Source organism: Ophidiomyces ophidiicola (genome assembly GCF_022830035.1).
Source record: "Ophidiomyces ophidiicola strain CBS 122913 chromosome Unknown scaffold_6, whole genome shotgun sequence".
Classification (NCBI taxonomy): Eukaryota; Fungi; Ascomycota; class Eurotiomycetes; order Onygenales; family Onygenaceae; genus Ophidiomyces; species Ophidiomyces ophidiicola.
The window spans coordinates 256,710-278,459 of NW_026054646.1; the positions used below are offsets into that span (position 1 = coordinate 256,710).

Consider the following 21,750-nt stretch of genomic DNA (forward strand, 5'->3'; position numbering starts at 1 on the left):
CAAATCAATCACCTGCATCGATGCGCTGCCCCCCCCACCCCCCCCCCCCCCAACGGGGCCCCCCCCCCCCCCCCCCTGGACGTCGCCCACAGTCTGGCCGGCGGAACACAAAACGAGCGAGAAGCTTTCCTGGCGCGCCCAGGCTCCCTCAGGCACAACGGTCTGCCGAACCAAACCATCCCAGACGCTGGCGAGGGGGAGGGAGGTGATACACACAACGCAGGTCCTGCCAATACGCCGTGCGAGAGCGGTAAGGCTGAGCGGCGGGCTGGGCGGTCAGCAGCAGTGAGAAGAATAACGAGAGTACGGAGTAGTTACTCCGGAGTCGTTATGCAGCCCCTGGAGCAGAGCAGCTTCTGGACTCTCCTTCTTGTTTCCGGGTGTCGAGGAGCTCTGGAGTCTGGATGCATGGTTCCCGAGCTTGCTAGTTCGCCATGGCCAAAGCCCGTCTGTCCGTCCGTCCGCCCGGCCAGCCCAGCTTCAGCATCTCAACAGTCCAGCAACCAGCAACCAGCTAACTAGCCGAGCGCCAACAACTCTCGTTCTCTCTTTCTCTCGCTCTCTCTCGTGCGAGTCTATGCCACCACCAGCATTTACTCTTCCGGGCTCTGGCTTTGGCTCTGGCTCTGGCTCTCGCTCTGGCCAGCGTGTTCCCATACTCGGCTCTCTCCCCAGACTTTCTTTTCCCCGCGCGTTGTGGACAATAAAAAGCAAAAGCAAAAGCAAAAGCAAAAGCGAGATAGTAGCCCCCGTGTCTGTGTTCTGACAGGCCGATCGTTCGTATATCACACTTACTTCTCTGGCCCTTCCCCCCGCCCAGCATGGGGCCTGCATGTCGACACGCCCCGGTGGCTTGAAACTAATGCCAGGGAGCGCTGAATAGTTAGTTAATTCAAAAACATCCTGACACAGACACACATGAATCAAGTCTTCCTGTGCTTCTTTTTCCTCAATCTTCGAAACACACCCATTTCATCATTAGTAATTTTAATCGCCCGATGAGTATCGCACTGCACGGGCCTCTTGCAATAGTCATAAACCTGGCCATTTTATTCTTATTTGCTTCTTTTTTTTTATTTCAACGTCTCCCCGTTCATGCTGCTGTCGCCCTGGGGCAATCTCGCCAGAAGAGACTGAAACGCAACAACCCAAGGGGCGTGCAGATGACCGGGCGACACAGCTTGCCTGCCTGCATGCATGCACCTACCAACCTCCATAGTCACATAAAAAAAACCGTGCTAGCCTCCCAACGTGCATCGGCATCCTGAAGGGCGGTCAACAATAATAATGGAGACATCGTGTAGTCGGTAGTAGTCTGGAATGAATTTGTTGAGAACTAGCTCTTGTTGTTGTTGTTGTTGTTGGTGACAAGTGGACGAACGCCAGGAAGGAAGCGTGGTTCCAATATGGAACGCTAGCCTGGAACCTTGCTATCCTCATCGGAGATGCTAATGCGTGCTCCGCACGAGGGGCCAAGGTCGTCGGGTAAGGTAAGGAATATCGTCTCATGCTCCTCAATGTTGGGAATTGCTTGAATAGTGCTACATACACGGAAATAAGCGGCATCTCCAGTTATGGGACTGTGCTGTGCGAGTCTTGGGTCGTAGCCTTTTTTTCAGTGGAAGCCTCGAATGACGGAGCGGACTTCAGAAAAGGGAGAGGAAATTTTCAGCACATGATGGCCTTAGATGTAAAATCAATCTCACATCTATCAACAGGTCTTACTTAGCATTGCTGTACCTCCACCCATAATAGCTAATCGAGGCCGCAGTATCGTAAAAGGATTTGTTTACCAATCAAATGGGTTGTAATAGAGCTTCCACGAAGGGAAGGTATATTGGCTGCCACAACAGCGAACCTGAAGATTTCTTTCCTTGGTCTCGTCCCAATCCCCAAGCCTTGAAACAACAGCCAATGAAGCCACCAAAAAGTACGTAGATTCTCTTAATCATGGTGTTGTCCTTGTCTGTCTCAAAAATACGCTTTAAAACTGCAGGCTTTAAGGGAAAGGACTGTTTCATTTCGCGCGATGTTCTGATTTATGACCGCACTTTCTGCATTATGACAGCATAGTAGAATAATTTTGACGTAAAACTAGCCAAGTAGTTAGCTAAGTAAGTATTGTGTAGGTAGGTGGCAAGCCACAAGAGCTAGACGGCAAGGTGGCCGAGTGGTTATGGCGCATGGCTCAGGTCCATGTCTCGAAAGGGGCGTGGGTTCGAATCCCACCCTTGTCAACATCTTTTTTTTTGATTTTATTTTCCCTCTCCTCTTACAGAGGGGACGTTAAGGTAGTTACTGCGTACCAGACCAGACTACTCCGTACTCGAGCTTTCATTTCTACAATTTAAATATTGAAGACAAAAACTATACGGATAGAACACCGACGAACGAGCCGTCACAAGCACCACACGCACACATCCACGCGGCGCGGCCTCACTTCCCGCCCTGCCAGGAGGCCCCGATATTTCAAGAAATTATTAATACAAACCATCGGAGCAAGCCATACGAGAACACCTGCTGTCGCCATGCGCGCCATGGAGCACGAAGCCACTTCCACCCGCAAGCGTGCGTGCGTGACCAGTAGTACCGCTGAGAAGAAACCCACCAAACAGTAGAGTTGGTGGCCCGCACGGCATATTATTATTATTATTTTCCAACGTGGTCACGCTGTGCGGGGGGGTGGGGGGAGGTGTTCTGTGATAGTCCGGTTCTTGTCCTTCCTTCTTTTTTCTTTCTAGACTTGCATTTGGAAGCTAAAAAAAAATGGTGATATCAAGAGCCGGCTAAAAAGAGCGCTCCCGTTAGGAGGAACAGGGCGAGGTCCGTGCGAAAGTCTTAAATGTGACAGAGGTGCATAAATAGTTGGGCACCACATGGGAAACAAAATTAAAAAAAAAAAAAATAACAAAAAGTCCGAAAATCCTCCCAGCTCCGACAGTGGGATCGGTGCCGGGGCGGATTTTCTGGCCAAGCAGTCAGTGCGTAGTCCTGGTTTGCGTCTTTTTGGGTCCTTTTTATTTTGTGGTTTTGGGAGGATACTCTATACGGAGCTGAAAAGAGCGGTGAGCGGCATGTGCCGCAAAGCATGGACAAAGGAGAAGTCGAATTAGTCATGTTGGGGTCTGAACTATCCTCACTCATTGAGCAACAGCAAACACTCCCAAAAATGTGAACATGACTATTGAGGATTTGCAGCTTGGAAGACTTGGGGCTAGGTAAGCAACTACCCTGGTCTTATCAAGAGCTCGTAAGCTCGGGATGACGAACCCATCTGAAGACCACTCCATGAACTACCCAAGCAAGCAAGAAGGATTTAAGGGTTGACCACAATGCTAGACAATGATGTATTATTGTTTTTTTTTTTGTGAAGCAACTAAAAAGATGGGTTGCGTCACTGATCAACATCAAGTGCTCCATACATCGTGGTCAAAGCTAAGGAGTAGTAAGAAAAAAAAAGACTTCAGATTTATTGTTTTGGAGTGAAGCCAGAAGTTTTTTGCATGGGTCAGCAGTATGAAACTAGTGTAGCTAGTGAGAGCAATGACACAGACTCACAGAGTTGCGGCTTTTTTTTTCTTCTCCCTTGAGCTACCGCCTTGGCTAAGGAGTATGGATTTTAGGCCTGGATTGTGTTTTTGAAGGATGTTTTAAGAACGAGCAATGCAGCTTCATCAAAGGAACGCGTTAGACTGACCCGTCAGGCCGGCCAGAGCAGTTGTCAAGCAACACACACGCGACAGCATGCCTGCCATGCTGGCCATGGGGTGTCTGAGTGTTGAGCTTCGGGCTGAGAATGATAATAAGTTGAGGGAATGCATTTCCTGATTGCTGGTGGTCCAAAAAAGCGTCAGTGATGGGCTGATCAAGAACTATTGTGAAAGACAAAAGCCTGCACGAAGGCAAGAACAGGACCAAGGGATGCAGTGGCTGAGAATAATGAACGACGCCCGTCGTACGGCTCTTTCGAGCGGCAAAAAATGAGGGTCAAGGTTCAGAAAAGCAGGTTGGAAGCGGATGAGGAAGAGAGACAGAGGGTGGTGGTTGTGGTTGTGGTTGTGGTGATGTGCAGCGATCATCGATCGGCCGGAGAGAGTAACTATATGCTGCCATCCCGCTTGGTCGCGGGGGGCCATGCCAGGCAGGGCGGCGGCCTATCAAGAGGCGCGGATGGGCAATGTGCGGGCCATGCCAGCTCCGGTGTGGTCACTGCTGAGTCAGCGCACGGCGTGATCGCCAGCCCACGTGCAAGGCAGGTACTTGGGACGAAGTGAGGGGGGAACATGGGATGCCGCGGGCAGCAGCAGCAACAGATATGTACTCCGTACCCAGGCACGCCTAGTTGACTACCCCTCAGTTCGCGCGGCGGAGGCAACGCCAGCTGACCTTGCCAGGCCACGCGCCTGTGGCTGCCGAGCGGTGCGGGGAGGCGCAGCCAGACACACGCCCAGACAGACAGACTGAGAGACAGGCTGAGGAAGCGAGAAACACTACTCCGTACTGTTGTAGCCGGCGCGCGGGCATCAGCGCGGCTCGTATCGCAGCATCGTCATCGCCGAGTTGTCTCTCCGCCGACGTCGCTGCAGGGCGCAAGGTTTGCGTCGCCCGTCCGGCACCAGCGCAAGGCCAATGGGGAGCGTATTCTCGCGCAGCAGGCAAAGTTAAACACACAGAGGAAGGGCGAGTTTGCTGGTGACGGTAAGGGTCTGGTTGCTGGTTCTGCCCAGGAACAAGGAGTGCCAGATAACAAGCAACAACAACACACACGCGCGCGTGCGCGCTCGCTCTCCGTCGGGACAGTCGGGGCGGCGGCGGAACAGGCAAGGCAGGCGAGAACCAAGGCCGACCGACGGCGCACGCCCCGGTATTGCCACGGCGCGCGTGCGACCCCCGTGGCACCGCCGCGCGCAGCTGAGCAAACAACACGAGCGAGTCGGCGGCGCACATGGCCCCCGGCGCGGGTTGGCGATGGAACTCCCGCGCTGGCTGTGGTCCGGCGTACGGAGCACATACTGCTACTGCTGCTGCTGCTGCTACTACGCGGCATCCGCCGGGACTGCCTCTGTCTCACTCTGCCTCAGGCCGAGACACCGCGCGTATACGGCCGGCCCTGCAGCGAGGCGTTCGGACCCCATATACCCCCCTGCGTGCGCCGGGCTGGCCCCCCCCTCCCCCCGCTGCCAGATCGGACGAAAATAAAAGTGACAAACGCCCAAGTACCCGCGAGCCCTGCCCCAGCTGGCTATCGGGCCAATCGCAGCGGCGCAACGCAGCATGGGGCAGCGAGCTAGACCGCAAGCCGCCTAGCGTGGGCTGTTCGCGCGCCCAAAAGGTACCGGCGCACAAGTACCGGCCCGGCTGTGGCTCTTGCCCGCGCAGGGCGTGCAGCGAACAGCCGGCGAAGGCGAACACGGGCACCGCGCTCTTAATTAAGCCTGCCGGCTCCCAGCCGGGCCTATCGCTCTATCTCTCTCTCTCTCTCTCTCTCTCTCCCACCATCACCATCGCAAGCAACTCGTTCTTCCCGCTCTCGCTCTCTCGTCGTGGTCCATCGCCTGCTGTGCCGTGGCCTGCCCTCTTCGTCCTGTCCTGCTCGCATCGCGAACGCTCTGCCGTGATCTAGTCATCCCAGCCCGGGCCGTCACCACCCCCTACCCAACGCCAGTCATACCCACCGTGGATAGTCTTCAGTGACGTGAGCATCGTTGCCCTTTCACCCTGCCTGCCCGCTGCAAACGGCCTTCTTTGTCCTCTTGCGCCGTACTGACCTATTCTCGCTGCTCGCCAGTTAATCCCCGTCCCCCCTTTTCTCACACTCTGCAATCATGGCTGCCCGCCCCGCGACCTCCAGCATCGCCATGGCCCTTGCTGGCAAGACGCCGTCGGTCGACATCCCCAAATCGCGCGACACCCGCCGCACCTACCCTGCCAGCGCCGGCCTGGACCTCCTCCCCGGCCAGCCCGCCCTGCTGCCCACGCCCCCCAGCTCCATCTCCCCTGCACTCCACCCGCACGGATTCAAACACCGCGCCTGCAAGATGCCAGACTCGCCGCCGCTGATCCCCGAGCACGTCGACTCCGATATCGACCTGCAGGACGCCGTCCAGCTCCGTGGGCCCGCCGCCAAATTGGTCCCCGAGGCCCTGCACTCTCTGGACAGCGCCGAGGCCATCACCCCGGCCCTGCTCGCAAAGCAGCATCTCCCTGACATCCTGCTCAATCACGGCCCCCTGGCCATCCGCCACATTATGGGCTATCTGACTACGTCAGTCCCGGGATTTTCATCCATTGCTCCTGCCAAGGCCAGGAGATTGGTCGTCGGGGCCCTGGAGGGCAAAGGAGCAATGGGAGAAGGAGGTGGGATAACCGGCGAGGTGGAGTTCGAAAAAGTTGGCTGGGGCCGATGGGACGCGAAACGACGCGGTGCCGTCAGAAATCGCCCAGTCGGTGCCTTGTCGCCGCCCTGCCACCCCATGTCTCATCTGCGTCAGGTGTCTCGCGGCTCCACTGATTTTAGCCTCAAGGAGGAGCATCATCGCTATGGCTCGTCGTTTGCTGGAGAGTCCGCCGTCTTCTCCCATTCCGAATGGGGGTACGGCGATCAGACCGACCAGAGCCTCGCCGAGCATGAGGCCGATAAGATGTCGCTGGACGGCGATGACCGTGCGTACTGCTCGTCGCTTCAGGCCTCCGACGACGACGAACTTATGCACGGCGACTGGGAAGAAGCAGACGTGACCGATGAAGAAGACTGGGCGCAGATTGGAGCTGCCGCCCTCAGGGCGCGATTCACCAGCTCTGGGGGCGAGGCGTATTCTCCCACTCGATCAAAAGGTGGCTCGGGCGGCGGACCATCGTTGTCCACGCTCGCTAAGTCAGTACCTGGTCGATTCCCGATACAGAACGTTGGTTTTTCTTTCTCGGACGGCATTGGCGGTAGCTTCGAAGAACGCGCGGCGGTTGAAGCGCTTTTGCAAATGGGATCCATGTAACATTGGGAAAAAAATCTGGGAGGGGCATTTGGCGTTCAAACTACCTGTTTTTTCTTAATTTTTTTCCTGGGTCTCGACAAACGGATAGGGTTTTGGTCTGTTTAAACCTTCTATTTTGGCTGGACCAAAACGAGCAAACAACAAGCCGTCGCTGCGTCGACGAATTTCTACCTCTTTTTATTTTATGTCGACTTCGAAGCACCCCCGCCTTCACGAAACGCGAAAAGATGATCCGGCGATGCCGCCTCCGAGTTCGACGTGCGAACAAAGAGACCATGATCGCTTCTTCCCATCTCAGCGGGAACGATATGACCGATATGAACGGAAGAGCAATATCTTTTTGCTACGGGACCATGGCGTTTTCTTGATTTGCATTTTATTTTAAACGTCCTGCCCCCCAGTGCTACGCCTTACTTAATTCTCTTTCCCTGGATTTCGGAATACTTTCTAGATGACTCCAAACCCTACTTCATCTCATACTGAGGATGAATTTCCACCCCTTTTCTGTTACTGATGATATTATGCCCTTCAACCCTCCCCACTCAGGTGACAAGTTTCTTTTTTTCTCTTGAGCGAGCATTGACTGCAACTTATGACTTTTATTAATTGCCTACCCCTTTATCTAGAGCTGGCGCGGTGTTCTTTTGGGCCCTTTTTTTTTTGGGAATTGCCTTCAACAGCTTTCCCTTTCTTTTTTTCGTTGTTTATATGTATACACCTTATACTTTTATTTCCTTGTAATGCCTTGTTTTCCTTTGTTAGTTCGGCGCTACTTTGATGTTCCTCCCAGCAGGCGCTTTATTCGACAAACTACATACATATACAACAATGATTTGAGAGCGCTGCATTGTTTTTTGTGGCAGCAGATGGAGATTGGACCACATGATCGGAAAAATATGGCAGTGGACATGGGGCTGTTTGTGCTGCTTGGTCATCTTAACTGTATTGCACTGAGCGGTCTGGTGGTACTGTGCCATGCTGGCTGTGTTTTCATTCCGGTTCTTTTTTTTTTTTTTTTTTTTTTTTTTTTTTTTTTTTTTTTTTGGTGCCTTTTCTTTTTGAGGCTGGTTCTTGCTTTGGTCGTCTTAGCTGTATTGTACTGGAGTGAGACCGTTTCTTAAAAAATGAGATGCTGGTATCGATATGATTCATTCATTCTCTTTGAGATTCGCCATTAGCTGTGGTAGACCTGGGTGCCTAATTCATTTATGATACATGGTAACTAACTGATCAATATCAGACAACAACCATTTCTTTAATACCCACTCAACCCCCCATCAACGCCTTCCATCCCTCTCACGTCCGACTATTCACCCACCGCCACACCCCCTCCTCCACCTCCACCAACCTCTCGCCCACCGTGCCCGCCCACCCCTTCACCCCTTCCCACATCCACCCCAACCCCGCTCCCCAATCCCCATCCCCATAACCACCACCATCATCATCATACTTATGCGCCTCGCGCGACGCCCTCTCCGTCCCCGCCGCGGGGGAGTACACGTAGCGCCCGCCGGAAAGATTCGGCGCGTCCGACCACGACCAGTGGCCGCCGCCGCCGGCCGCCGCGGCGCCGGTTGTGGGAGTGCGTGTGGCCACGGGGTTTTGGATGTAGCCGGGTGGGTGTGAGAGGTTGTGTTGTGGTGCGGAGGGCGTGGCCTGGTGGTGTTGGGGAGGTGGAGGGAGGTAGTGTGAGGATTGGCGCGGGTCTTTGCTGGTGGTGGTGGCGATGGTGAAGTGACGGGGATTGGGTTGTTGTTGAGGGGCTGGGGTAAAGGAGTGTTCGGGAGAGGCTGTGCTGGGCTGGTTTGGGTGTTGTGCTTGGTGGTGGTGTTGTTGTGGTAGCTGTTGCTGGGTAGAAGGGAGAGCGGGCGTCGAATGCGGTGGGATCTGGGACTGCTGCTGGTCGGGATAATTCGCTGAGCTGCTCACGGTCTCTTCGATAGACTCGGTGGAAACGCTTTCTTCAGGCTGGGAGGTGGTTGTGGCCTCGTTGAGCTCTTTCTTTGTTTCTGGGAGAGTGTTGTCGGCGCGACTATCGAGGTCTTGCTTGGGTTTCGCGCCGGATTTCGATTTTCTTTGTTTGTTGTTCCCCATGGCGATGGATCGAGGAATGTCTTGGAGCTTCTCGAGGTTGTCAGTTCATTTGAAAATCAGTTCTGGAGTTGTATTTCCTTGACTTGGAAGTTGCCTTGAGGATGGCTTGCTCATTGACATCATATATCACCACGTGACATTAAGGTTTGCGACGACTTCCTGTGGATGAATCACATTTAGGATGATTTTGACGAGGAAGTGGTAATGTATTATCAACAACGGAAGCAGGTCACAATCACATTTTCTATCCAGCCAGCAGTACATGAGATGAATGAGGGAATTAAACACGGTGCACAAGTGAATACTTAACAAGGAAAAAAAAAGTAAGCTCGCAGGTAGTAAAGTACAGGCAGGCAAGAAGGAGAAAACAACCTTGATTGCTCTATGCTCCAGAATCAACCATTCTTTTTGCACACATCTATGCTCTCTCCCCATACCTGCATCCCCGGCTCTCAATCGAAATCTTCGACGACACGTCCCCAGAAGCTTCTCCAACTGTTTAACCAGAGCCACCCTTGAAGGCCTTGCCGAACAAGAGAAGCTGAACCTGGTCGTAGATGGAGAGCACACCAGCACCAGCAACACCACGGAGGATGTTAGCACCAGCACCCTTGAAGAAGGAGCGGACACCTTCCTTGGCGGCGATTTGACGGGCAGCATCCAAAGAGGAAGAGTACTTAACGGCCTATTGCAACGTGGCATGAGCAATTGAATCAGGATGGGGGGAGCGATTTTTTTGATACGTACCTCACCAGAAGTCATCATCATACGACGACGGATGGTGTCAAGAGGATAAGAAGCAATACCAGCACCAGTAGTGACAGTCCAGCCGAGGAGGAAGGAAGCGAGGAAGTTGCCTTCAAGAGGACCGACGAGGAGGACAGGCTTAATGGAGTCGTACATACCGAAGTACAGACCACGGTAGACGACGATACCAAGAACGGAGGGACCGAAACCACGGTAGAGACCAGCGATACCATCAGAAGCAAGAGTCTTCTTGTAGACATCAACCAAACCGTTGAACTGACGATCACCACCGCCCTTCTTGGCCGACTTAGCGTCGTTGGCAAGACGAGTACGGGCATAGTCAAGAGAGTAGACGAAGAGGAGGGAAGTGGCACCGGCAGCCTAAAACTATTAGCTCATATTCGACCAAACGACAACATCAGCTACTTACACCACCGGAGGCAAGGTTACCCATCATCCACTTGGCGTAGCCATCACGCTCTTTCTTGAAGGCGAACATGGCCTTGTAGGTATCACGGAAGGCAAAGTTGAGGGCCTGAGTAGGGAAATAACGGATGACGTTGGCAGTGTTACCTCTCCACAAGGAGACGACACCCTCAGACTGTGCAGTGCGGCGGAAGCAGTCGACGATGCCATTGTATTTGCGGTCAAGACGGCCAGTCTTCAACATCTCATCCTATTGCATCGATATACGTTAATAGGCTGGCCATTGATATCTTGAGGTCACGATTGCTCGATCGGGTAAGCGCCGCATTTTATGCGAGTACATCGCAGTCAAGGCAGCGAGACCACGGGACGATTGTCGTAACGTGCAAGGCAATCATACCTGGTTCTGGATAAGGAGCTTGATACGCTCGATGGGAGCAGCGGCGGTCTTGGAGACGGCAGCGGAGACACCGCCCACTGAAAATTGCGACCCATGTCAGTCTACGCATGAACCAGTGAAAATTTTTTCATCGCCTTGCAATTGTCGCATGGCGTTGATTTCAAAACCCATCATCAAAAAAACGTAGCGCGAAGGTACAGAGTCACACATACTCATGAAGTCCACGACGAAGCCCTGTAAAATTTGAAACGCATTAGCACCAGCTACCAGCCACCGAGAATTCAGACGCCTTCTTCAAGGACTCGGTTTTCGGGCTTCCAGCGAGCCATTGGAGCTGGAAAGCTCCTGGCATCAAAACCTAGCGTCCCATTGATACTGCGATGGACGTCGTTCTGTGTTTGGGGATGGACTGTGTGAGAGTACTTACGGGCATCCCCATAAACGACTTATCCTGCTGGGTCGCCATTTTTGCGGTGCCTTACTAGTTAAAGTAAAGAAAGGAGGGGAGAGTGCTGAGAGCGAAGGAGAATTGTCCTTTCAGACAGAGGGGGATGGGGAGAGCAAGCAAAAAGGCTTGAGGGCGAGATGGAGAGAAGAGGAGAAGAGAGAGCGAGGGAGAACGAGAAGAAATAATGAAAAATTTGGTATTTTGGGTAAGGAGGAAAACTCTTGACGCCGCTAAGCCCGATTAGGCCCGCCAGCGTTACCGACATCTCCCGATCGCCCGCCCAGCAACCATCGCCGCCGCCGTCCAGCACCAGCACGGCCGCTCCTTTTTTTTTTGGCTTCCCTCGGGTTTGGCCCTGGGCTCCACTGGCCATGGCTGCCGCCCATTTGCCTGCTGCTGCACAGAGGCTTTTGGTGGCTGCGACTTTTGCCTCCCGTCCCTGACTTCGCGCGCTGTCAACCCCCCCGGCTCGAGCTACAAGGCAGGTCTTTGTCGGCGCCCAGGCGCTAGGCGAGCTTGTGCTCCGCAGTTGCGACGCAGCCGCCTGGCTCGGTTATCTTCGCTGTTCAGCCGAGTTTTGGGCCTGCTATCAGATTCAATTGTGTGCCATCAAAGTCGGGACTACTTTGTACGGGGCACTGGTGACAATTCGACCAAAGAATTATTTTCCTCCTGCATCTTCTACGTATAGGCCCGTGGAAATTGTCAGCGTAGCAGTCTACTGGCAGTTATTTTCGTATTATTACGAAGTTGAGCGCATATGCGGTACTGGGATCTACAACACCTGGCACTGTACTCCGTACCACAGCTACAATATAACTACTCCGTAGACATGAACATCAACATGGTATCACTGCTAAACACTCATTGTTTCTTTGACCTCTTTCTCCTCTTCTTTCTCCCACCTTCATGAATGTCGACTTTCATCTCTGTATCCCCGTCTGGCGCATCGGCTGGCCCCGGTTCAGGCTCAGCAAATGTCATCTGCGGCCCATTCTCATCACCAAACGTGTCCTTTCGCCATTGCCGCACGCGCGCCTTCTTTCCCAGCTTCTTGTAATCCCGCTGCTTCTTGTCTGGTGCGCGGAAGGGTGCAAGTTTTTTAAGCCCAGCAAATTGATTGAGCTGGCTATCGTCTGCCATGAGGATGTCGTGCGAAGTAAGCCCAAAACTAATAGGAGAAGTTTCTCGGTAACGGAATGAGCTTGAGAATTTCTTTGATGCGCCAGGAAGTAATGATGGCTCGAGATCGAGGCTTTTGTCAACGATTGTCTCGATCTTCCTTCGCTCTCGTTTTGTTTCCTTTTGTTTGTCTTTCTTCTCTTGGAGCCTTTTCTTTTTACTACTCTTCTGATCCTTATCAGAGGCGTCATTGGCCTCTTCATCAAGATTTACTTCAGGATCTGATATATCAAACTGCCTCTGCTCGTCATCTTCAAAGTCTGGAATTATGTCATTGATATCGATATCGTCATCCCATGTAGGCTTCTTAACGCGTTTTTTCTTCGACGATTCGGCTTCGTCGTCGTCACTATTTGGATCCCCTTCTGCGTAGTATGTTTCTCCAAATCGCTTTTCCATTTCCTCTTCCCATTTACTATCGTCCCAGCCATCATCAAGAAAGCCAGCCCATTCTTCATCTGTGATATTTTGGGCCCGAAGTCCTGCAGCCTTCTTAATTTTCGTGACTTTCTCCTCCAACTGCTCTATTTTTAACTTTCGCAATCGCGCGCGCTCTTCATGACGCTGCTTCTTCTCCTCTTCTTTCTTCAACTTCTCTGCCTCTCTCTTTCGTTTTCTACCACTAAGTTCATCTCTCCGCACCGAAAACTTGGCCATTGTGTCTCTTGCATGGGTAACCAGGGCTTCATTGAGCTTGTCGGGGTCTTCGAATCGAAGATTGTATGCTTCCTCGAATGCTTCTGCTTTAGCTTCCTCTTCATCGTCATCTGATTCAAAGGGTTGAAAATTTGGTCGTGTAGAAGGAATCCACGCTCGAGACGCCATGAAATTAGACAGAAACGTTTCAGGATTCTTATCAGCTGTAGCAACATCCTCTTCCGTAATTTTTTTAATCTCCACGGCCATCACCTTTGGTTTGGATTTGCGAACGAGGAACCCATCATCGTCGCTATTGCTATCACCACCGTCACCGTTTTCACCATCTGCATCCGCAGCTGCATGCATCTCTTTGACAATAGAGCGTTTCAGATGCTCCTGCTCTTGGACATATGTCTTTGGCTCATCGTCCTCGTTGCCATCTTCTTTAGTACCACGTAAAATATTCTCACGGTGGTAGTCTCGTAGATACATTGGCTTATGCTCTTTTTCACGCTGCTGCACGCTTTCGTCGTCGAGCTTGGTGTAGAAAACGGCACCCTTGTCGTATACTCTTGGATCTTTGTTGCGGATTGCTTGTATTGTAGCCAGAATCTCGGAATCCACGGCCTCTGTCACCAATTCTGCCGCATCGTCCTCAGTTTCCGATTCAGAGGACTCCTCAGATTCATCTTCATCGTCTTCCTCGTTCTCGTCGGCCTTTTCAAATTTCTGCTTTTTGGCAAAGGGTGTAGACTTTCCTAACTTTTCTTCCACTATACTAGCCGTCAGCACTTGCATCCAAAGTATCAACCCCCGCCTATATACATACAATGCTGAAGCTCCTCTCGTTTCTTATTATACTCAAAGCGTCTGGCGTATTCTTTGTTAATCTTGAAATCCAGTTCATCGTTAAGTTTGACACCTCCTTCATCGGAGCTTTCGCTGTCCCAAGTATCATCAAGCAGCGCTTTTTTCTGCTTTTTCGACGGTGGCTCCATCGTTGGCGGCGCAATTGATATTGCCTGGCTTTGGTTCTCTCTTTCTCTTGCCCGTCTGGATTTTACACTGGCGAAATTTTAAGTTTCCAACCCGGAGCTAATTCTAACGGTAACCAACCAACACACTCTTATTTATGACTAAGCACATCGTCAGTTCGATCGAGCAGTGGATCAAGCTCCTCGACCGTCTGACCAGCGTACGCCGCCTAGAGTACGGAGTACCCAGAGACATTTCTTAGGAGTATTTTATTAAGGAGCATGTTTATTAATTAATAATTCCTTAGCCCTATTCTACGCTTACGTATCCTTCCTATTTCGTTTAAGAAGCTCCCGTGCCTAGAAGCTAGGCTATGGTGTAGCTAGGGGGTAAATGTCGTCGACTTCGCACTCCGCGATCTCCCAGACCGGGAACCTTGTGAACGTCATGTAAGTCCTCTGACCCTTAGACCGAATGGGCACCTCTAATACTGATTGGTTCTCGTAGACCGGTTGGCTTAAAGGAAGCTGCCATCGATTCACCGACTTTCCGCTCGACAACCGTACATTTCTGTGACCAGATCGATTACGTTGAGAAATGGCTGGACGGGTATCTCAAATCCACCACAAAATTGACATCGGAGCTTCCTGTACTTGAGGGAATTACCAATTCTTTCGTATCCCATGTTAACTCTCCATTAAATGTTTCGGAGGCCATACTCGACCACGACTATGCTCTACTGGCTGTGAAAAGATACGGGGAATCTCTTAAGGATTTCTGGCATGGAGTTGTTTCCACGTTGAAGAAATGCGATTCACTCGTTAGTGAACCAGTTAGGACCTTTATTCAAGGAGACCTTCGTTCTTTCAAAGTATGTCATTCGGCGCACGCGGCAAAACCCTAGAGAATTGCTAACTTGCCTCACCTACCTCTGCAGGAAACTCGCCGTGTTCTTGACCAAACCCAGAAACAATATGATCATTTACAGGCTAGATATGCGGCCCAAACTAAGTCTAAGGAACCCTCCTCCTTGAGAGAAGATGCTTTCCAGCTCCATGAGGCTAGAAAAGCTTACCTAAAAGCATCCATGGACTTTTGTATACAATCGCCACAGTTGAAGGTTACGCTGGAAAAGCTACTTGTTCAAATATCATTTGGTCAGTGGCGCGAGTTCAAAGTTGCTCGCGACAATAGCTCTTTACTTTTTACCAAACACGGGAAAGAGATGGACCGTATAAAGGGCTGGACTCATGAGATGGAAATTAGCGAGAAATCTTCACGCCGTGAAATCACAGCGGCAAGGAAGCAGATAGAAGATGCTGCTGAATATGCAGCGCGTCCATCTCGAGAACTTGACGACTATTCAATATCAACGGTTCCGTTCCTTGGGTCTCAAGGTGCTGCATCACTGAGTAAAATGGCAACAGATCATACATTTTCACCAGAAAGGCAGGGTTGGCTGAGCTTGAGGATTTTGACTGGGAAGCCTACCAGAAGTGTGTGGGTGCGTCGATGGGCCTTTCTGAAAAATGGCATCTTTGGTTGTTTAGTTCAAGGCTCCCGGACAGGAGGAGTGGAGGAGAGTGAACGAATCGGCGTCTTGCTATGCAGCATTCGGCCAGCATTCCAAGAAGAGCGCCGGTTTTGCTTTGAAGTAAAAACAAAAAGCAACACTATAATGCTGCAAGCTGAGACACAAAGGGAGCTAACTGAATGGATTGGCTCATTCGAAGCTGCAAAACGCAAGGCTCTCGAGAATCCGAGCCAGGAATTTCTACCGTCTTTGAAACAGCCCTCTCAAGACCCGGCATTTGCTATTTCCCAACCTCCAGCTCCTGAGTTCGCTGCAGATGTTTCTGAGTCCTTAACTCCTAACGCTACCGATGAGCATGGGAGTACTGCACATATTGATCGAGACATTTTACCAGACCGCATTAGTACTGAGGCCCCAGCCAGACGCACCTCTGCGGTTGACAAAGACGTGGATGGTGGACGTGATCATACCCCCCGAATCATTCAAAAGTTTGAAATGCACCGAAAAGCAACATTTGCCCCTCATGCTACGAGCAGCCAATCTCCTCAGTCTGGCTCTGGAATTGGAAGCCTTCTATCCGCGAGTCATAATTTGCTTCCAGGCCACCATGCTGAGCAGGAAACTAAAACTAAGCCCATGATAAGCCCGCTGCCACCCACACTTCGTGACCCCCCTTCTTCTACGCTCGCGCCGCCGACACTAGTTAGCCCGCCTACACCAACAAATACGAGCAGAGCCGCAGTTTCCGTCAGTGTTGAAAGAGGTATTGGCGTTGGCCTTGCTGACAGTGCTGGGACTGTACCTAGCGGCATGATGGCTAATCTATGGGGTACCTCGAATTGGGCATTAATAAATAAGTTAGAGCGTGACGTGCTACAGAAAGCCGATGGGTTAGGGGGTGGAAAGGTATAGAATTTTTTCTGTTGTTGGTATGGATTTTGTTAACATTTCTTAGACTTATGATGGCGCCGCCGATGACCCTATAAGCCCCACCACTTCATCACTCAATCGCCACAGACAAACCCTCAGCCTTGGAGACAGCAACAGCTTCCAAGACAAGCCTAAGCCCACGCGGCATGAGTATCCCAACTATTACCCATCTCTTTTGAAACCTCAGGATGCCCAGTTCCGTCTACTGTTTCCAGAAGCCCCTAGAGATGAGCAACTTGTACTAGTATATCGAGCGACGTTTAGCCCAAATGACCAGCATGACTTTCCGGGACGGGTATACACTACTACAAAAAGGCTTTATTTTTACAGTAATTACTTTGGACTGGTTCTAACATCATCAGCAAGCCTTGGTAGTATATCGGAAGTTACTGCTGCTTCTGGCCGAGATTGTGATTTCTTATACCTGCATCTAATCCCCCCGAAGGGGAGCGATATCCCTGGACGTTTAACGATCAAAACGTTCCTTGAGCCTCTAAAATTACTTCAACGCAGACTGAACTATCTTGTTGACAATGCGACTTCAGAAGATCCCGCTAGCTTAGAGGCTGTTTTTAAATCGCTTATAAAAATGGAGCAAGAAGGCCCAAAGCGGAATCCAAGTGTCGACAGCTGGGATGATGTGAGCACATCTACGGAGGCCATGAGCGGCTCAAGCACCAAGAAAGTAGAAAGACACCTGAAACCTAGTATTTATGTTGACAAGGCTCTTGATTTGGACCACAACGAGGCTAAGCATCATGGTGAGGTGCCGAGATTCAGGCTGCCTGCTCAACCAGTTGAGTACATCCCACAGGGCCAGCTTTATGCCGTGGCAGAGAAGTATTTTGATGTTAGCCCCAAAGCATTGTTTCATGTTCTGTTTGGTGATCGGAGTCCTGTTTGGCAGTTTCTTCAGCTTCAGCGGACAGCGCAAAGTAAGTCCAACACACCTTTCAGCGTAAGAATGGGAGCTAATTTGATATGAAGATATTGAACAAGGGGTTTGGTCGAACGCTGATAGTGCACATATGAGACGCCACTTCGAGTACCAGATAGAAGTCACCGACTTTTTTGGTTAGTTGCCAGTCTTACCATGTTATTTTCTAGCTGTGCTAAAGTTTGTTCACAGGCCGCCGTCATTTTAAGCATGTATCTGACTATCAAATTGTGGATGTTCTTAATGACCACCTTTGTTATGTTGTCACAGATAAACGATCACCTTGGCATCTTCCATTCAAACAGCAATTTCAACTAGTCAGCAAGGTTGTAATTACACATGTTACAAAATCGAAATGCAAACTTGCTGTTTTCACAAGAGTGGATTGGCTCTTTAAACCACCTCTTATCAAAGGCAAGCTTTCTCTCCTATTAGGCGTTCATTGGTATTTTAACTAATACGCCCTAGATGTCATCCAGCGAGAGGCGATGAAGGATCTCGAGCAAGATGCCCTTGACCTGCTCGACTTGGCCACTGATCAAGTAAGGAAACTGGGCCATCATCATACAACCAAAAGGGCTGTTTCTATGTTTGGAGATATTGGGCAGGACTCCCAGGCATTTAAACTTACCCCCGACTCTCTTGCGTTAGACCCAAGATCACAAGTCCGACGATCTCTGCGGCAAAACGGACTCATGCCTCTGCTACTCGAAACATCAGGCTCACTCTTCCAGAGTGCCGTTTCCTCCTTAATGATATGGTTCTGGGCTCTGGTCCGCTGGATATGGAAAACATCAAGCGCTCACCGGGTAATCATATCGCTTCTTATCTGCAGTGTACTCTTTAATGGATATCACTCTTACCGTGACACTCTCGATTGGTGGCATGAACGAAATGCTGGGAATTTCATGGCTCGCCTAGGCGTTCGTCCCAATACTGCTCTCGTAAAGACGGTATATATCAAGGATATCGACGAAGCTATCATCACCAACGGAAACTTTACTGATTCTAGTTCTTGGTAAGTTAACCGATACTGGCTGGTAAATTTTAATATGCCCTCCTGATAGCATCTAGTTTTTCGGTATTCCAGGAAAATGTTATGTGTACAACAAACGAGAGTAGCCTCGCTCTTGCTAGCACACCCGGGGGATCTAAGAAGCCTAATAAAGCAGCATACCGCCTGCAACGCACAAGGGAGAGACTTGGATCGTACCGCCACGATCTCCTTGTGGCTCTAAGGGTAGTAAATAGCATTGAAAAAGAAGTTGTTCGCGCAGAATGGGAGCGATGGGTCCGACAAGAAACGAAACGATGCCAAATGGTCGACCACGTACTTCGTGGACGGCGATTTGAGAATGAGAGCATTGAAGAAATGCGGCAAAACCTTTCAGAGAGCGAGGATGTTGAAAATTGGTATAAAGATTACTGTTTTAGTTGTGAGCAACAACGCAAGGTAATAGCGGGCATTTAAAATGGTCAGCGATTTGCATGGGTGGCGCTAATAAGCATCTTTTTTTTTTCTTGTCCGCATTTCTTTTTGGGTCGGGCCAAAATTAGATACCCAATTTTTTATATCGTTGTTGGCTCACAGCAGTGTGACATATATGGACATATTTTATTTTGGCATCTATTGCATGTATGTATAACTATCCGTTGTGACATAGGTCGTAAACACTGGATTTTAGCAGGCTGCGATTGATACTGATAACCATTTCCTCCAAATAATGTAGAATTTGAGACCCTTGAATCAAATGTAGCATGAATTCTCCGGGCGCCTTTTTCAAAATCATTGTTTGAGATTGTCAAACCTAACTCTGATTCAATTCTGTCTAGGCTTAATAGCACCTTCAAGCACTACGTAGTACACCACAGTGCCATCACCACCCATGTTTCTATTCACCATTGCCAGCAGGGCTCTTTTCCCTGCCCAAGGCTCTTCTTTCTTGCGCCTAATAAACTCTTCCAACTTCATATCTCTCGGTTTCCCCTCTGCTGATATATCTTCCTCCGGTAAATCCTCTTTTTTCTCTGGCAGGGAATCAAACAGCCCAGATAGCTTTTTCAAAGTCCACGACTGGCCCTGGGCCGTGGGGATAATCCATTCTCTTTCTACTGGCACAGAGTCAGGGGAGATGCGGTGTTCGAGGAGGTACGCTTGTTCATCGGGGTGCGTGTAGACCGTTTGCGGAGGAAAACCGGAGATTAAGGGAGCATGTTGGCGGGGGGAGAGACTACAAGGGTCATGGATTCGTAAGGAAGTCCAAAGATGTTGGTGTTGGAGGTTGTGAAGAATTTGGACACTGAGAGCGGCGACGGCGTCGGCGGCGCTGTTGGTTGAGCCGATCAGGGTGGTTAGGGCGGAGGGCTGCGGGGTGGACGAGGCAGAGGCGACCATTGCGGCTGTCTCGCGGTGAGGGCTCAGGCTGCAGGATCTGGCATGGCTGGAGGCGCGAGATCTCTCCCCCACTCTTGCTGGAGCTTTCGTGTGCAGGTGTCAGGTCGATATGCAGAGATGCAGTTAAAGTTGCCGATAAGGTCCCGCTTGCTAGCTTGCTTCTTAAACTTGTTGACTAACTACCTAAACCAGCTGGCCAGACTCCGTCCATTCCAGGCTCAGTACACCTTCAACCACATCAAGAGACCATGATTGCCGGGAGGCGCGCAGCTTGACAGCTTCTTGAATTCAAGGCATTGACTGGATAGCTAGAAATCGAGAATTCTGCCCACGGCTTTGCGACGAGAACGGGGGCAAGGAGCTATGCGCGTGATCCTCACAGGCCATGGTGTCCTTTAATAAAAACGGCACCAAAAAAAAGACCTCGAGCGCGTGAACAAGCCTAACGTGGCATCTTGAATAACACTCCGTTTTCTCCATCCACACAAGAAGAATTGAGTCTCCCATACCTACACACAATGGCCCGCGAGAAGCAAAAAGTACCCTTGCAGCGGATCCCGTCGTCGGGCGTCATGCAAGCTCCGCCAGACCTGCCGGAGATCAAGCCCAAGGTGAACGGCATCGCGACAAGCTCCAGCGCGCATTCCTCGGAACAGGCTGGTCTTTTGCAGCTTGTCATTTGTGTCGCGGGCATCTACGCTTCCTTGTGAGCCTAATACCTCCTGCCAACTTGCCACAATGTCTCCGTTCTAATTTGTATGTTCTCCATAGTCTTTCCTGGGGCGTCCTCCAGGAGACCATCACTACAACCGCCTGGCCCGTCCAGCCCCCAACAGCACAGAATCCGCACCCTCCAACAGAGCGATTCACTTTCTCTGTCGTGCTTAACACCATTCAATCCTTCTTTGCCGCGATTACCGGGTTCTGCTATCTGTACTTTTCCACTCCGCGAGGCCAGAAACGCCTACCTGTTTTCCCAACTCGTCGCATCCTGATACCCCTAATTCTCGTCAGCATATCTTCCTCTCTTGCCTCGCCCTTTGGATATGCGAGTTTGGCGCACATCGATTATCTTACCTTCATTCTTGCCAAATCGTGCAAACTTCTCCCTGTCATGCTTCTTCACCTCACTATTTTTCGGAAGAGATACCCCTTATACAAATATGGTGTGATCCTTCTGGTCACTGTGGGTGTTGCTACATTTACCCTGCATCATCCTACGGCTAGCAAGAAGAAGAGCAGCAAACTCAACGACAACAATTCCTCAGCTTTCGGACTGTTTCTTCTCTCCGTCAACCTCCTTCTCGATGGCTTGACCAACACTACCCAGGATCACATCTTCTCGTCGCCGAACCTATACTCTAAATTCACCGGCCCTCAGCTAATGGTTGCACAAAATGTTTTGTCAACTCTCCTTACGAGTTCCTACCTCCTACTTGCGCCTCATATATCTTCTTCGATTCTTCCTATTCTCCCGCTACCCGTACCTCCATCGCAAACGAACGAGTTGTCGTCTGCATTGTCATTTCTATCCCGCCACCCCCATGCCACGAAAGATGTCGTGGCATTTGCTGCTTGTGGCGCAGTTGGCCAATTGTTTATATTCTACACGCTGGCACACTTCTCATCACTACTTCTTGTCACAGTAACGGTAACCCGAAAAATGCTCACAATGCTTCTTAGTGTGATGTGGTTTGGCCATAGGCTTACTGGAGGGCAGTGGCTTGGCGTGGGATTGGTGTTTGGTGGCATTGGAGCTGAAGCTATTGTCCAGAGAAGAGAGAAAGCGAAAAAGAACAAAGAAAAAGAAAGGTTAGCGAAGAGTGAAGCCGTAACGGCCAAAAAAGAATTATAAAAGCTGGTGTGGCTTCATGTTTTATATGAATACAGCTAGAAAAAATAGATTTGGGGCAGAACGTGCAATGTACATATATTTTTACAATTTGATAAAGATTGGTATTGGAGGATCGGATGATTCTTTATTTATCTCAGTGTCTGCTACACAAGTACTATAGCCAGTTTATTTTCTCCCCTCCACCATGATGATGTGA

The 21,750-nt window shown here is 50.7% G+C and overlaps 6 protein-coding genes and 1 non-coding gene across 7 annotated transcripts; 4 read left to right on the top strand and 3 right to left on the bottom strand.

Annotated features, from left to right (window-relative positions):
* The first annotated feature begins 2,156 nt into the window (after window positions 1–2,156).
* LOZ57_002247 lies at window positions 2,157–2,237 on the top strand. The gene has a single exon. It is a non-coding gene; the product is annotated as a tRNA-Leu (tRNA).
* Window positions 2,238–5,825: 3,588 nt separating this feature from the next.
* Window positions 5,826–6,992, top strand: STB3 (DNA-binding proteins Bright/BRCAA1/RBP1 and proteins containing BRIGHT domain; the record flags this gene model as incomplete). Its single annotated transcript, XM_049251323.1, has 1 exon — window positions 5,826–6,992. One exon carries the CDS (start codon window positions 5,826–5,828, stop codon window positions 6,990–6,992), a length of 1,167 nt encoding a protein of 388 aa, XP_049109623.1.
* A 2,593-nt stretch (window positions 6,993–9,585) lies between these two features.
* Window positions 9,586–11,125, bottom strand: PET9 (ADP/ATP carrier protein; the record flags this gene model as incomplete). Its single annotated transcript, XM_049251324.1, has 6 exons — window positions 9,586–9,771; window positions 9,834–10,214; window positions 10,264–10,509; window positions 10,660–10,736; window positions 10,872–10,893; window positions 11,087–11,125. 6 exons carry the CDS (start codon window positions 11,123–11,125, stop codon window positions 9,586–9,588), a joined length of 951 nt encoding a protein of 316 aa, XP_049109624.1.
* An 846-nt stretch (window positions 11,126–11,971) lies between these two features.
* kri1 (Kinetochore protein Spc24) lies at window positions 11,972–13,926 on the bottom strand (the record flags this gene model as incomplete). Its single annotated transcript, XM_049251325.1, has 2 exons — window positions 11,972–13,701; window positions 13,758–13,926. 2 exons carry the CDS (start codon window positions 13,924–13,926, stop codon window positions 11,972–11,974), a joined length of 1,899 nt encoding a protein of 632 aa, XP_049109625.1.
* Window positions 13,927–14,296: 370 nt separating this feature from the next.
* SIP3 (SNF1-interacting protein) lies at window positions 14,297–18,775 on the top strand (the record flags this gene model as incomplete). The annotated part of the gene is made up of 8 exons (XM_049251326.1): window positions 14,297–14,352; window positions 14,411–14,774; window positions 14,841–16,343; window positions 16,393–17,302; window positions 17,355–17,441; window positions 17,497–17,718; window positions 17,773–18,322; window positions 18,379–18,775. 8 exons carry the CDS (start codon window positions 14,297–14,299, stop codon window positions 18,773–18,775), a joined length of 4,089 nt encoding a protein of 1,362 aa, XP_049109626.1.
* A 348-nt stretch (window positions 18,776–19,123) lies between these two features.
* LOZ57_002252 (uncharacterized protein) lies at window positions 19,124–19,699 on the bottom strand (the record flags this gene model as incomplete). The annotated part of the gene is made up of 1 exon (XM_049251327.1): window positions 19,124–19,699. The coding sequence occupies one exon, from the start codon at window positions 19,697–19,699 to the stop codon at window positions 19,124–19,126; it is 576 nt and encodes a 191-aa protein (XP_049109627.1).
* A 518-nt stretch (window positions 19,700–20,217) lies between these two features.
* Window positions 20,218–21,554, top strand: HUT1 (UDP-galactose transporter; the record flags this gene model as incomplete). The annotated part of the gene is made up of 2 exons (XM_049251328.1): window positions 20,218–20,405; window positions 20,471–21,554. The coding sequence occupies 2 exons, from the start codon at window positions 20,218–20,220 to the stop codon at window positions 21,552–21,554; spliced, it is 1,272 nt and encodes a 423-aa protein (XP_049109628.1).
* Window positions 21,555–21,750: the final 196 nt, after the last annotated feature.